At 39.2% G+C, this 16712-nt stretch overlaps 1 protein-coding gene across 2 annotated transcripts in view; it reads right to left on the reverse strand.

Annotated features, from left to right (window-relative positions):
• Nucleotides 1-1304: 1304 nt before the first annotated feature.
• The window catches only part of CUNH2orf49 (chromosome unknown C2orf49 homolog), a 16757-nt gene continuing 1349 nt past the window's right edge, over nt 1305-16712 (reverse strand). The window contains exons 2-4 of one of the 2 annotated variants that reach the window (XM_026647802.1): nt 14917-15083; nt 9740-10109; nt 1305-2910 (exon numbers count right to left, since the gene is read on the reverse strand). In XM_026647802.1, the coding sequence (XP_026503587.1) occupies nt 2854-2910; nt 9740-10109; nt 14917-15083 (594 nt within the window). In that variant the 3' untranslated portion in view covers nt 1305-2853. Of the gene's footprint in view, nt 2911-9739; nt 10110-14916; nt 15320-16712 lie in introns of both variants that reach the window. The other variant, XM_026647808.1, reaches the window with a different exon arrangement.

Consider the following 16712-nt stretch of genomic DNA (forward strand, 5'->3'; position numbering starts at 1 on the left):
AGAGCAAACAATTTATATTCAAGGAGCTCTAATTAGGGAATAGATAGAAAGTGTGCCTTACATGGACAAACTCACTGCTATCATAATCTGTATTTAAAAGGAGTCACGTGGGTATTGTATGCAAACTGGTAACATGCTGGTCATTAATATTATTGCATGATGCATGGATGGGTGGTGTATAAAGACTTATAGGTATGTGCTGGAAATATATTCTTAAAATGTGTTTTGCAAGCAGTGCATAAGCCCAGCCTGTTCGAGACAAAGGAATATTGTTTCGCCTGCTGGACTATGATGTGTCTCCAATGTAAATTGAGACAAGCCAGGCCAAAAACAATGGAAAGTACATTTATATATAAGATAAATAAAGCCATCAAAATAGCATGTGAGGGAGAGGACCATTTAACTATCACAACTGGGGATGGAGGCTGTACCTCCAGGCTCTTATAACAGACAAAGGCCTTTGGGAAATATAAGCAGAGACAGAAAGCCGTTTTGGCATCCAACACACAAGAAGCCAGAGCTCTTGAAATCTGAGAAAAGTGGATCCCTTCAGCTAAGGGGGCTGATGTCTCTGGGAACTGGCTATAGGTGGGAAACCTGCTTAGACAAAGACTAACTTTCTGAAGTTATTTTAGTCACTAGAAAGCGTGTTTTGTTTGTAACCTACCTTTCATATCTCTAACTCTTGCTTGAAATCATTCAAACCTATGCTCTTTGTTAATAAACTTATTGTTTTGTTACAAAACTATCTCAGTGCTGTTATACTGAAGTGAAGTGTAAGTCTTCAGCTATTGTAACACTGATGTGTGCTCTGTCTCTTTGAAGGCAACAAACTTAACTTCTGTGAGTGTCCACTGAGAGGGACTGAACACTGCAGAAGGACATCTCCAGAGAACTTGGGTTCACTGATGGTTACCTTCAACGCAAGGTTTGGACTGGCAGAGTCTTGAAGCATTTGTTGGCAAGGCAGGTGTGTCAAGCTTGTCAAGCTGGTGTGTCAGGGAGCTGAAACATAGCTCAGCAGCAGCAACGCTCACTCTTCCTGAGGCAGAGTGGTAACATGGTGGCTCACAATTCTGGTTATCCTGAGTAAGATATCACAATAATTATTGTGACAGGTTTATGGGATGATTTAGTAAAAAAGGTGTAACATTTACCAAAATTACAACCGCAATATTGCAAACACTTATGCACATACTTAACTTTAAGGAGTAGTCTCAGTGACTTTGAGTACACTTCAACATCACTATTTCAATTGAATAGGTTTAATTACATTACAAAATAGATCTACACTACTGAAAAGATTACTTTTAATTCAGTTTATTTAAATAGGATAAAACTACTTAAAAGACCACTCTTTACATACAAAATGTACATTAACATGTGAAACTTTTCTGTACTGAAGTGTAAAACCTGCACACAGGTTTTAGTGTTTAGTAAAAGGAGACGAGCACACAATATTTAAAAAAAAAAAAAACACACATCATTCTTACTATTTTACAGCATTCAGAAGTGCCTTTGATTCCACAATAATGCATGGGAAACTCCTGTCTCAGCCATATCCGACGTAGACTACTGTTCATATTTTCAATACATATACATTTAAAAAAATTCTAAGTAAGCTTTCAGATCGCTGCTGACAGCATTTTCAACTGGCTCAAAGCCAGAAAAAGGATTTCCTTCATGTTTAAATTCAGTGGTGACAGGCTTTCATATGGGAGGAATACAGATTTCATATTAGTTTTTGCATATAGAAGCTTTACTATTTACCATATACACCCAAAGTAGGTGCAGGATCAGGTCCACTTAACCACCAAAATCAATAGTTTTGCCATTGATTTTAATGGACATAGGACCAGATCCAGTGTGTTACACCACACAAGTAATAATCCAAATGAAATCCACTGGGATTCAAAGAAAAACCAACAATCTTATTTTAAAACTGTCACAGGTAGGAAAGAGGCTAGACATTGTTAAGAGTATACTATTCTAACTCAGTGCAGTGATTGTTGCTTCTTTACATGTTGATGAGAGGAGAGTGTTGGCCCACATTCTAGGATTTCCCACTTTATTTTAACAAGCATTATTATAATTGGGATAACAAAAGAAACTTGTTGCACACACGCATACAGATGTGTGTATAAGAACATTGCACTAATCCATTTATTATTTTTCCTCAGATTCATACTGAATATAGATTCTAATAATGTGCTTCCATGTGCATTTTTTTTTATCTCAAATGACTATAGAAGCTTCAATTTGAAGCAAGAATGTTATATAGTTCATGTGTTATTACTAACTTAACCTGTATTTTAAATACAAATACAAGTCTGTAGTTTTGTTCTGTATAACAAAAATATTTTTTTCTCTAGAATAAAATCTATCAATGGGATGATTTTATACTATATTGTTTAACTAGATTCTGAAACCCAAACAGGGTTTGGATGCACAATCTTTCATACCACCTGGAACTTCAAGAATTGTGTTGGGTATTTAGCCAGGACACGACCTACTAAACTGAATTTAGCTGTATAGCATAAAATATGAACATTTTTGAAGCCCACAAAGGTGTTTTGTAGAGACACACAGGAGATGAACTACAGTATACTTGAAAATTCAAAAGCAGGTTTTAGTATCTTGTAAGAACACCACCTTTGGAAGGGTCTCAATGCAAGAAGGTAGACACTTTTAAGGTGATTGGTGAGACTATGATTCCAGCTTTATATTAGGGAACTTTCAAATTTAAGAAAACTCCACAACAATGTGAATCCCTGTATACTTTAAAGAGAAATGTACTTCAACTGTTCTGAACTACAGGAATGATATATTTACATTTCCAGGACCCCCACTAATTCATGGCCATGTTACATGCTGGATTTTCTTCTTTGCTTCTGTAGGTTTTAGGTCATTCTGGAATAGAAGAAAGTATACAACTAATATTAGATGTGCTGCACTAGACAGTATTTAGTAATTATCGTACAATATCCAGAGGGGGTTAGCTGAGCACTTTAACACTATATGCACCATTATAGTAACTTCCTGATGCCATCTTCTGGAGGAAGTTAAAATGTCAGGCTTACCCAGAAAGTAAAAAGGAAGCAGGAGAACTATCAAGGCTGATAAATCTAACCTCTTGCAAACTCATCCATTTTTTGTTGTGGTGAGCAGGTTTACCAAAAGTATCCCTCTCACTAGGAAAATATGAGTAATTTAGAAATACATCCACATAAGAACTTTAGACTAAAGTCTGATCCATGAAGAATGTTTTAAAGCAAATACAGGAATATAATCCACTCTTAAAAATCCAATATAATTAAATCTAATTTTTAAAAATTAAAGAATCTTAAAAATGCTGCTGTTCTAAAAACAATTAAGACTACCTGCATAAATCTGCTGAAAAATTACAACTAGAGAAAAAAAAGTATTTCTTTACACTACCACGTATAAATGAGGAACCCATTGCTTAAGCCTCTGTGTGCACTTGCAAATTTAAAAATAAAAAGTTCATAAGAATTGGTAGCAAGTAGACAACCTCCAAATCAATCTCCAACAGTCATCAAAAATAAGAAGGAACCACGAAACAGTCTCCAGTTGGTTAGACAGGCAAACGCCTGGATAAACAGATGGACTTTGCACCATACCCTGAAGGTCAAACCAGCTCTGGCAGACCAAATAGGGGAGCAGGATCCAGACAAGTACAGTTCAACAGACGCTGACACCAAACTTTGAGAGTGCAAATCTGGGTATTGTGAGCAGCAATTGAGCTAATCACAGCCACTGGGAAGTTGCAAAGAGAGATGGTCTTTAAGGTAATCAGGACACACACTTTACAAATTAACACCAACACCATGAGTGGTTCTTAAAAGCAAGTAGCAGCATGCCTGAAATGGCAAGCGTCAATATGCAAGAAGTCTGCTGAGTTTCGTACTAGTGGAACAATCTGCCACTAAGTCTCAACAAGGACCAATGTTAAAACTGTTTTGCTAGTTTCATGCTGCACAGTAACATTCCCAACAACAGTGTATCTCGTAGGGTAAAGATTCTTTACTACCTTATTATGTACATGGTTTTCTTTAATTATGGAAAAAGTCTGCTCATGACCAACAATCTGTGCACCAAAACAGGAAGTCACTTATTCAAAAGAAAATACACCCCTCTTAAAATTATCAATTAAGATTGATCTTCCATTTATATACCATCCTTCAAATATGCACACAGGAATCACTTCCCGTACAACCAACACTACCAAGGAGTTTAGGACAGGAAGTAAACAACAGTATTACCAAATTAAAATTGCATGAGGAATTTGGGCTGTATTGACAGAACGTGGTCATCCAGGGACCAAGCAACATTAACTCCTATTTTATACTTTTCTTCGAGGAACTCTGAAGCCACTGATTAATTAATAGTAACGTTAATTAAACCATTTGCTCATTCATTACAGCCTGATTCAGCAAGATACTTAAACGTATATCTAACTTTAAGCATGAATACTCACACCGATGTCTCATGTTTAAATTTAAGCGCATGCTTAACTGTATCTTGCTAAACTGGGGCCTAAATTATTTTTGTTAGGCTACAAAATAATCTAAGATGCAGTAAAGATTTTGATTTCAAGAATGTCAACGGTAATCAATTCTGAACATGAACGTATTTAAATTAGGGCTGACAACTGATTTAAAAAAAAATCACAATTAATCGCAGTGTTAAATAATAATAGAATACCATTTATTTAAATATTTTTGGATGTTTTCTACATTTTCAAATATATTGATTTCAATTACAACAGAACAAAGTGTACAATGCTCACTTCATATTTATTTTTGATTACAAATATTTGTGCTATAAAAACAAAAAATATTTTTCAATTCACTCATACAAGTACTGTAATACAATCCCTTTATCATGAAAGTTAAACTTACAAATGTAGAATTATGTACAAAAATAACTGCATTCAAAAATAAAACAATGGAAAACTTTAGAGCCTACAAGTCCACTCCGTCCTACTTGTTCAGTCACTCAGATAAACAAGTTTGTTTACATTTGCAGGAGATAATGCTGCCCGCTTGTTTACAATGTCACCTGAAAGTGAGAACAGGTGTTCACATGGCACTGTTGTAGCCAGCATTGCAAGATATTTACGTGCCAGATGCACTAAAGTTTCATATGCCCTTTCATGCTTCAACCACCATTCTAGAGGACATGCATCCATGCTAACGAGGGGTTCTGCTTAATAACGATTGAAAGCAGAGCAGACCGACACATGCTCACTTTCATCATCTGAGTCAGATGCCTCCAGAAGAAGGTTGATTTTCTTTTTTGGTGGTTCGGGTCCTGTAGTTTCCACATCAGTGTTTTGCTCTTTTAAGACTTCTGAAAGCATGCTCCACACCTCGTCCCTCTCAGATTTTGGAAGGCACTTCAGATTCTTAAACCTTGGTTCGAGTACTGTAGCTATATTTAGAAATCTCATATTGATACCTTCTTTATGTTCCATCAAATCTGCAGTGAAAGCGTTCTTAAAACGAATATGTGTTGGGTCATCATCCTGGACGGCTATAACATGAAATATATGGCAGAATGCAGGTAAATCAGAGCAGGAGACATACTATTCTTCCCCAAGGAGTTCAGTCACAAATTTAATTAACGTTTGTTTTTTTTTTAACAAGTGTCATCAGCATGGAAGCATGTCCTCTGGAATGGTGGCCAAAGCATGAAGAGGCACTCGAATGTTTAGCATATCTGGCACGTAAATACTTTGCAAGGCTGGCTACAAAAGTGCCATGGCGAATGCCTGTTCTCACTTTCAGGTGACATTGTAAATAAGAAGCCGGCAGCATTATCTCCCTTAAATGTAAACAAACTTGTTTGTATTAGTGATTGGCTGAACAAGAAGTAGGACTGAGTGGACTTGTAGGCTCTGAAGTTTTGGTTTTGAGTGCAGTTATGTAACCAAAAAAAATAAAAATAAAAATCTACATTTGTAAGTTGCACTTTCATGATAAAGAGAATGCATTACCGTATTGTATAAGGTGAACTGAAAAATACTATTTTTTGTTTATAATTTTTACAATGCAAATATTTGTAATAAAAATATTATAAAGTGAGCAGTGTACACTTTGTATTCTGCGTTGTAATAGAAATCAATATTTGAAAATGTAGAAAAACATCCGAAAATATTTAATACATTTCAATTGGTATGCTATTGTTTAACAGTGCGATTAAAACGGTGATTAATTTTTTTGAGTTAATCGTGTGAATTCACTGCAATTAATGGACAGCTCTATTAAATATTTAATAGGTGAACAAAACCTGTAGACATACCATACAGCACCTTTGTGCTGTGAACCAAACAAATTCCAAAACCACTTAAGTTTGGGCATGGGCAGTATCTAAAAGATCTCTAAAGAACATTGCAGTAGTTTAGTGATGTTTTCAGTAGGTGGTACTCTTCCTGTTAGGTCAGTATTGATCTAGCGCTTAAGCATGGCTTTGAAGTGTTGCTGGAAGAGCTGCCTTTGAGATTAAAAACATACAAATGAGTACCTGAGCACTCAGAAATTACATGGCATTTTCCACAGAAATCAACTTCCCCATCTGTAAAATGGAGATGCCCTATTCTATTTGGCCTCCCGTGAGAAAGATTTTTTAGATAAGTGGATGAAAATTGCTTTAAGGCTAGGTCTAATCTCTGAGTTGGGAGTGAGATTCTCAGCACAAGGAGAAAGTCACGCTAACTCTGAATGACTTAACACACTAAAAATAGAATGTAGCCACAGCAGCGTCAGAGACCACAGGCACGTACTTGGGGCAACTAGCCCCTCTCACTCAGCTACATTCTGTTTTTAGCGCGCTGGCTCAATCAGAGCGAATGTATGTCTCCTAGAGCTGGGAATCACACACCCAGACCGAAAAGTAAACACGTATCCCTAAGAGATTAGCATTATTTAAGAGTAGAGAAGTGGCTTCCTGAGAACATTTTAATTCAGTAATTACATTCTGCCTACCTAAAATTCCTTCTGCACTTCAAATCTGAGATTATTTTTTTTTTCATTCCTTCCCTGAACTCCCATGAAACATTGCTGTTTCACCCAAATGTAGCCACACTACAGTGGTAAGTAATTCTTTGATGTCAGCCAACATCCCTGTATGTTGGCCCTTATCTCAAAGGATTTAAATTAGGTTCTTTTGGGATAAAAGTTACATAAGCTATACCTACCTCACAGTAGTGCTCTAAAAAATAGATGTAAAGTACTCTTTTCATTCTAGTTTCTGCCCTTTGTGCTCCACTGTACCAGTTCTCAAAGATTCTAATGATCTCTTTTTGGTCAATGCTTAGAACCAGCATTCCATCTGCCTCTACCTGTTGGCTACCTTCAGCACTGTTGCCTATGCTTATCTTCTCAAGATCTTGCCCTCCCTCAGTTCTTGGGACTCAATCCTCTCCTGGTTCTTCTTCTACCTCTCTTCTTCAGTGTGTCATTTGCAGGATCCTCCTTATCCACCCTCAAATTTTCTGTGGGGGTTTCACAGGGTCCCATCCGTGGTCCCTTCCTCTTCTCCTTTTATACCTTGTCCTTGGGTAATCTTATTTGTATACAAATTCAACTAGCATCTATCTCTATGCTTACAACTCTCGAATCTGCCCGCCCCCCCGGTCCAAACTTAAGTTCTTGGTCTTTTCCTTCTCAAACCCTCCTGCCATCCTCCTCCTCAATCACTGTGGACAATACGACCCTCTTCCCCTATCACTCAACCCTTGTAACCTGGGTATTATCTTGAGCATTGCCTTCTCTAGGTCCTCATCTTGCCAATTCTTACTACATAACATCTCTAAAAATATAGCCTCTTCTCCCTCCACACAGCTATAACTCTCATCCAGACCCTCAACAATGTGGGTCTTGATTCCTGCAACATCCTTTTCTTGAGTGGCCTTTTCTCTTGCCCCACTCATAGCCACTCAAAATGCTGCTGCAAAGATCACTTCCTCAGCTTGTCACTTGAAACCTCTCTTTGTATCACTGCACTGGGTCCTACTTCTCCAGTGCATCCAAAGTGAAGACACGTAGTTCAAGGCCCTTCACACCCTGTTCCCCAACCTACCTATCATCTCTCATAAGCTATCGCAACACTAACTCCTGCCTCTGCTCTGCCAATGACACCAGCCTTGACTGCCCACTTGTTAAGTTTTCAAGCATCTTCATGCTTTCTCCCATGCTGCTCCTCATGCATGAGGAGCTCCCCAACAACATCCATAAAACCACCTCATTGTACTCCTTCAAATCCCTTCTTCTTTGCTGTGATGCTGTTACCCTGGAATTGAGGGGTATGTTACACCAGAATTTGATCAAACTAATTGCAGCCATATTGTGTGCATTCAGTCACCATGAATTAATAAAATAGAACACCGCATAGTTAAGGGTTTATTTGGACAAGGAAGGCTTTTGAGAGAAGGTCAAATACTAGCTGCAGGCTTGCAGTTTCTGCTAATCAGAATAGGAGGAGGGGAAAAAAAATTCAACAAATTATAAGTCTGAAAGAAAATAAGTGGATGAAGACTTTGAGCTTGGGTGCCTTCGATATAGAAGTTTATTATGGCTAAGATTGCTAGGAATGTTTTGTTGACGACTAGTTGACTGAAATTAGAGGAAGTAATGACCCACTGGGGGTCGTTATGAGCTATGTGTTCTGTAAAAATTTAGTTATAAAAAGACTAGATAATAAAGCGTACTCTGGAGCAGTTTGCTGAAGCTATCCCGAGAGACTTTTTCCTGACACCATACTCCCCGGCAGGGAAGCAACCAGCCATTGCTGACCTGCTGCTAATTACTCAATACCATCTCAGATTTTAGGTAATTACTTCGGATGTCCTAAACATATTGCTTGTGTGTGTGCACGCTTAAATCTAATAAATAGTAGTTTTAGATAAGAGCACACTTCCTTGTATCAATCTTTCATCGGACGGAAGCATTGTGTTCCCATTGATTTATTCCTGAGACCACCTGGAGTGAAACAGTTAATCCACAGCTTTGGATTCTGAAAACCTTGGGTAACAATGCCTACAAAAGCAACTTGATAACAGTTAGACTGCTGATGTGCTGAGAGAGCTGACTATCATACTGACCAGTATTATCTCATCGTTGCCTTGTGCTCATTCATCTAATCACCTGTGTCTCATGTCTTGTACTTTAGACTGTAAGATCTTTGGGACGAGAATCATCTTTTTGTTTTGTTTGAACGGTACCCAGACAATGGGATCCAGGTCCATGACTGGGACTCTTAGGTGATTCTGCAACACTAGTTATTAACATGAGTGATGAGTGCTAAAGAATTAGTATTTTACTGGGAGGGCAGTCTAACGGATAAGATACAGGACAGGGAATCAAGAGACCAGAGTTCTAATCCCAGCTCTTATGCAATTTTAGGCAAATCACTTCCTCTCTCTGCACCTCTGTTTACCCTCCCACCTTTTGTCTGTTTGGTTTCTTTACACTATAAACTTTTCAGGGGAATCACTGTCTCTTGCTATGTGTTTGCCTACTACCAACCATACTGCACGTACTACAGTAATGCATATACCAAATCATTATATAAAATGACTTTCAAGATAAAACTAAAATATAACAGTTATAATGTTATAAAAGGATTCTCAATATAGGGATCTGAGGACCTACCTGCTCCTTCATAGGCTCAAGGAAAAGATTTGCAAAAAACTATACAGTGGTGTGAACATACATACCGCTGATTCAGATTCTTCTTTTGGAGCTGCTCTCTTTAATTTCACAACAGCAGCTCCTGCTACAGGGGTCAAAGGTGGCACCTTCAGATTAGCCAATACGCTATTAGTCACTGGAACACTGTTCTGTTTAGCCTCATTCTTCCTAGTTTCCAGTTTAGCCTCCTGTGATAAACTGGAGGCTGAAATGTGTGTTGAGGCGTTTGAAGGAACAGATAATCTCCTAAAAGTATCGGCTGTGATTCCAGCTGGAGGAGGTTTTAGGCGATCAGTAGCTCCGTTTTCTGTCTTTTTCACTTTTATACTTGTACTTGTTGAACTGCCATCAAATACAATTAGTGGCCGTTTCCGTAAGCCTTCCACAGTTGTAACACTGAAAATACAAGTTTTAAAGTTCTCAGAAATATAAACTAGATTATCAAGAGTTCTGTTAGTAACTCAAGATATAAGCAATGTAAATAGACAATTAAAAAAATGAATCTAGCCCAACCTGGCAATATTTGTCAATGTAGTTTTCCTTAAACTGTTTTACTCATTCCAATTTAAATTAAAGCAATTGCTTCAAAAATATCAATCTAGCCAATTTAAACTCATTCCAAACAATACAACTGTCAAATTTAGCAGAGCCTTAATATTGTTCTTTACAGTTATTTTAGGATTCGACTGTATCAGAACAGATACAATTTATTCCAGATATAAGGCAAATATTTGAGGAGCTGTGAATTGCCTTCTTCATTTAAGTTAAGATTCACTGGCAATTTGAAATTTTATAAAAATCACTGCTCCTAACATCTGCATTTGTTCATGATTCTTACGGTGAGAAAGCCCAAATGGGGGCTAGACAGACTATTAGTGAAAATATTTCGCAAAAAAATAAAATAAACAAACATAAATAAATAAATCCCTATTTCCGAAATAAGTTGTTTCTGAGCCAAAATAGCGGGTCTAATTTCTTTTTTGTTGGAACTGCTCATGCTTTTCAATCTACATGCAATCAGGTCAGGCTAATTAAATATTTTATTTATAAATAGAGGAACACTGTAAAACTGTGTAGATCCAAAAGATAATTCAAAAGGCAAACAAACAGCCTAAGTGGCAAAAAAGTTTACATATGATTTTAACATAACTATCCTTTTACACATACTGAAGTAAGGACTAAAAGAATTCTAAACCTCAGGGACATGGATAAGACACAATCACCAGGAAACCTGAATATCTGTAAATTAATGAAATTAATTTAGTGTCAACCATTCAGTTTGCTGATTTTTCATTTGTGACAATACCTTATATTTGTGATATACTCCATAGAAGTTGTTCAAATAAAGTGTTACTTTATAACATAAGTACCACTGAGGTGGCTATACATATGAGTGGTTTAGATATACATGGTTATTTAAATGTAAATAATCAATATACTTTACATATTTAATACTATACATGTTTAATAACTAGGTCATGACACCCATATGATTCAATTACAACATCATTAGAACAGCCACTAAACATGGAGTTGCTGGTAGCCTTTAAATGCAAAAATAAAAGTAATTCCAGACATCTGCTGGATGATAGCACTTACCAACGTTTCTTTAAAAATGAAAGGAACAATAGTTGAAGAGCGCACATGCATCCATGCTCACAAGACAACATTAACTGACAGTGCATCAAAGCTGGCCATCAGGTTTGCCTTTTATTATACAGCAATTGTGTTTAATGAATCCATTAATTTAACACTTAAATGAGCAAAATACTTAAAGAGCCTAATAAAAGCAACCTACACACACACACAAATGAAGTGAGTTAATTTCTACCACTCACTTTGGATTCTTCCTTACAACTTTTATTCCTGACAACAGCACCCTAATCTTGAATGCACTCCATAATAGTTATCTTCAATGTCCACCCCCAATATACCACAATATAAAGCTATACTATCTGTTTCAGTCTCCTTCCTTAACATGCCTAAAGATGTAGCAGATATTCCTTAGTTAAGGATTGCTCTTTAAATACTCCATGTTGTGGATACTGACACTCAGGAGCTACATATATGTTTAGGTAGGATATTTGGTATTTATTATTGTGGGGATCACTCATATTGTATTTTTGAGGAGTAACAGCACCTTTGTTATCACAAATGACAGAGTGATATCTTATAAATAACATATTCCTAAGGAAGCCACTAAAGCAGGAAACTTCTCCTGGCAATCAGGGAACTCTGTTTCTGCAGAATTTCAGTTTCCATTCAAAAACAATTCAATTTGTAATCTTTAAAGTTGTGAAGATTACCTGCTGAATGTGAACAAAATGCAAACTGATGTAGTGTTGTCTTCCTGAGCCTGCAGACAGATATCCTGAAACAACAGAGAGGTATAAACTGTCTAAGACCCAACTCCGAGCCCCAGCACACAGTCTAGACAGTTGTGCAGTGCTCTGGGGAGTTCTTCAAGGTCTGGCAGGATGATACAAGAATCCTTCACTCCAAGCTCCACAGCAGGCAAGCTACTCTTTGGCAGCAACACAGCTTTATCACTGAAGCAGCTTCCATACTGTGTTACGGGGTATAGCCGGTAGATTCATCCCCCACACTCACAAAACCCTTCTTCCCAGCAACACTCAGGCAGCCTGGTGGTGTTGAACTCTACAGCACACAGAGGATGGTTATGAAGCTCCCCAAATTCTGCTCATGCAGAGAAGAACCATATTGGTTCTACTAAAAGGTCATCAACAGCCATGGAGGGGACAGTATACACTCCTAAAAGGTGTGCGAACTACTTTGATTCATCTCACTAGGGTGTAACTGAAGTTTCTCTATGTCCGTTTTAGTTTTGCTTACCAAAACTGCTGTAAGTCTAGAACTTTAAAAAGCCTTCAGCAGCCTGTCTCCTACCCTCTCCACACTGTGTGCATCATGAATGCTGGCAGTAAAAAGATAACCCAATAAAATACTAGCCAGACAAAGTTATTTTTTAAGCATTGAATATGAACAGCAGATTAACTACTGAAAAGTCTTGAAGTTGCCTAATAGTGGCTAATCCAGGGGTGGGCAAACTTTTTGGGCCAAGGGCCACATCTGGGTGGGGAAACTGTATGCAGGGCCGGGGCAGGGGGTTGGGATGTGTAAGGCAGTGCAGGGTGTGGGAGGGGGTGCAGTGTGCTGGAAGGGACTCAGGGCAAAGGATTGGGGCAGAGGAGGGGTGCGGAGTGTATGGGGGGCTCAGGGAAGGGGGTTGGGATGCAGGAGGAGGCTCAGGGCAGGGGTACAGGAGGGGTGTGGGGTGGGCAGAGGGCTCTGCGTGCGCTGCCCTTGCTGTGCCTCCAGGTACATCCCCTGAAGCTCCCATTGGCCGTGGTTCCCTGTTCCAGGCCAAATGGGAGCTGCGGGGGGCGATGCCTGGAGGCATAGGCAATGCACGGAGCCCTCTGCCCCCCAACCCAGGGCTGCAGGGAAGTGGTGCCGGCCGCTTCTGCAGAGTGGCGCGTGGCCCGTGGCGCCACGGGGGGCAATCCCGTGGGCCGGATCCAAAGCCCTGAGGGGCTGGATTGGGCCCACGGGCTGTAGTTTGCCCACCCCTGGGCTAATCAGTAGGAAGCACTTAAACTGTAATTGGCACTTTCAACATACAATATATTAAACACCAATACAATAATCTTAATGCAACCCTTACAAAAAACACAAAGTGGCTGTCTAAATGGGCCTATTTCTATTCTTTGGTCTCCATATATTCATTACTTTTTATTATAAAATGTGTTTAATTATAAACAAGTTTTATTTGTACCAGCATAATTATTTCTAATGTGCAAACTCAAACTCTGCTCAAGTATGAGATCTACATGTAGGGTAAAATTGGGTACAGGAATTCTTAAGAAATGTAGATTTCTTGGTGTGCTCATCTGCATGCCTGTACCAAAAACTCAATTCCTGTTCAGCTATTACAAAACGCTGCTGATGTATGAGATCAGTTATTGCAGGCTTATGTCTGCTCACTGGCTGAAGTACTGTGGAGTGCAAAAATACAGACAGACAGCTAGATGTATTCATAAAGAAACTATCTAATACACTCACATAAAGCTGTCGGAAACTGAGGCCCTGAACCTTTAATGTGAAGCAGAGGGAAACCCTTTAAAATCACAGGGATTTGACATGGATATAGAGATCTTTCCATGAACATCGCATTACAGAATTTGGACCATAGTGTGGAACTGAAATATAAATAAAATAAAGTTTTCAGACCACTTTATTTTCTGATCAAAGTTGAGTTTAAGGCCTTATATGAGAGAAGAGCCATTTAACTAAAAAATTGGTATTGAATTACTGGCAGGTACAATAAACACACTTTTGTTGCAGACTGGTGCCCATGCCCCTTACTCAATTCCTAGCACACGAGCAAGCATAAATTACTATGGCCTGGTCTACTGTTTACAAATTTGGTCAACACAGGTACATTAGACAGGGGGTATGAAAAATCCACACCCCTGACTGGTGTAACTATGTTGAACTAACAACCAATGTAGATGAAGCTACATCAGTGAAAGAATGCTTTTGTCAACGTAACTACCATTGCTCAGGGAAGTGGTATTCCTATGTTGATGAAAAAACCCCTTCCATCAATGCTGCACCAACACAACAGTGTTATGCCAGCACAGCTACAGCAACGTACCTACATGAATATAGTCTCTGTAAAGTAGACATACCCTATATCATTCACACTCAGTCGGTTAATTATATTATGCCTTGATATTGATTTTTGAGACATGTTAATAGTAACCAACAACTACAATTAGTAATAGTAATGTTACTATTATTACTTGTCACTAACTGTTACTATTAACAATGACAAGTGCTAAGCTTTTCATCCCTTATCTATCTCCGTCTGTAAAATGAGGAAAATGATGCTTACCTCCTTTGCAAGGTGCTTTGAGAGCTACTGATGAAAAGCACTGTATAAGAACTAGGTATTATTATCATCAGTGTTCTATTGCTACAATTGAACTTCTTCCCCTTCTGGGTCACCATTATGGTAATACATTCTGATATCTCACACAGCATCCCCTGCAAGTACTAGCAACATGTACAAAAACTGTAATTTACACATTTTATAAACTGAGTAGAAAAAGATCAACCTAATTATGTTTTCCAAAATGTGCCAACGGCTATCCAGGAGTTACAAGCACAATTGAATTACCTTTTACTCTCATTTTTTGTTTCATTTAGCTCCCTTTTCTTTTCCATCATTTTCCCCCATCTACTTTTGGGTAAGTCCCGCTGAGGCAATGGTATGGCATGTTGAACATAGAGATTAGTGAGGCCATCTTTGTCGAGCTTTGCATTATTTTCAACCAGTATGTTCTTCTGTGGGAAAAGGAACATAGCCACTATTAACAGGAGAAACTTTCAAACACAAATAACTTTAATGGCACTTCATTTTTTCAACAGTTAATTTAGCATAACTAACATTTTAAACAAGTAATGAAATAGGTGATTTACACAACATTGCAGATCAATACATACATTCGTGAGACTCCACGCAGGTATAAGGATGTACCTGCATGGACCCAACAGCAGGATCACAGCCCTTGTTAGCTCATCTGAAAAAATGGGTTTAAATAATTCTCAGAGCACATTCTAGTTCAATTAAACTCAATGCAAAACATTTTAAATTATGAGGATTTCTCTGAATCACAGAAGGGATCAAACCAACTTTAATGGGTTTGCAACCTTATCTGCAGAGAAGCTACGACCTCTTCATAAAAATCACACACAGGTGGTCTTTCAAGTCCGTAGATCTGGAGTCCTGATTCCCCAGCTCCCAAAACACAAGCTTCTACCATCTGAGCAGAAGGCAGATCTCCATTAGCTATCTATAGTTGAATGCCTATTTTCTAAGATACAACCAACCAAGGGCAGGTCTTCACTGCCCTTGGTTGGAGATAGATATATTGGGGATCGATTTATCGCGTCTCGTCTAGACGCGGATAAATTGATCCCTGAACATGCTCCCCATCGACTTCGGAAGTCCAGCTCGTGAGAGGCGGAAGCGGAATCGATGGGGGAGCGGTAGCGGTCAACTCGCCGTCGTCCTCACGGCCAGGTAAGTCGACCTAAGATATGCCAACTTTCAGCTATGCTATTCGCGTAGCTGAAGTTGTGTATCTTAGGTCGACCCCTCTCTCCCCCAGTGTAGACCAGGGCCAAGAGAAGAAAACATACCCTCCCACACATATGGGCCTTGAACCTGTAAACCTTTATGCCTGTAACTCTATATGTGAGAGCATATTAAAATTCAAGGTAACTACTCACACAGGTAAGATTTAACAAGTTAAGGATAACAGTACTAAATTCTATTTCCAGTTAAACTGATGACAAATAAACCACTATGACATCAACTAGAGTACCTATTGGGTTCCGGGAAGTGGGCGGGCGAAGCCCGCCACTGCTAAAGGATCCTTCCCCCAGCCTAAGGGGGACCCACAGGACCTAAAACCCAAATGATTACGGGGGACAACTAATGTAAAAACAGGGACAGGAGTGCGATTAAAGGGTCAAAAGAAGGGAACCTGATGGGGACACCGAGCAGAGAACCCCGGACAGCGCCCACTGCTCCTCAAAGGTGTCAAGGGAGCCAGTGGACGCCGCCCAGAGGAACTCTGCCCGGATACGTGAACGGACAGAGGATCGGAAACAGGCCCCACAGTCACAGGAACCTCCATCGGCCAACCTCCTCTCCCTGGTTTTATAGATGGCCTGGTTTTTTTTTGGAGGGCAAGTATCAGAGGGGTAGCCGTGTTAGTCTGGATCTGTAAAAGCAGCAAAGAATCCTGTGGACATGCATTCGACGAAGTGGGTATTCACCCACGAAAGCTCATGCTCCAATACGTCTGTTTGTCTATAACAGGGGTCGGCAACGTTCGGCACATGGCTCGCCAGGGTAAGCACCCTGGTGAGCCGGGCCAGTTTTATTTACCTGCTGACGCGGCAGGT

Source organism: Terrapene carolina, unplaced genomic scaffold (genome assembly GCF_002925995.2).
Source record: "Terrapene carolina triunguis isolate 2854851 unplaced genomic scaffold, T_m_triunguis-2.0 Scaffold21, whole genome shotgun sequence".
Lineage (NCBI taxonomy): Eukaryota > Metazoa > Chordata > Testudines > Emydidae > Terrapene > Terrapene triunguis.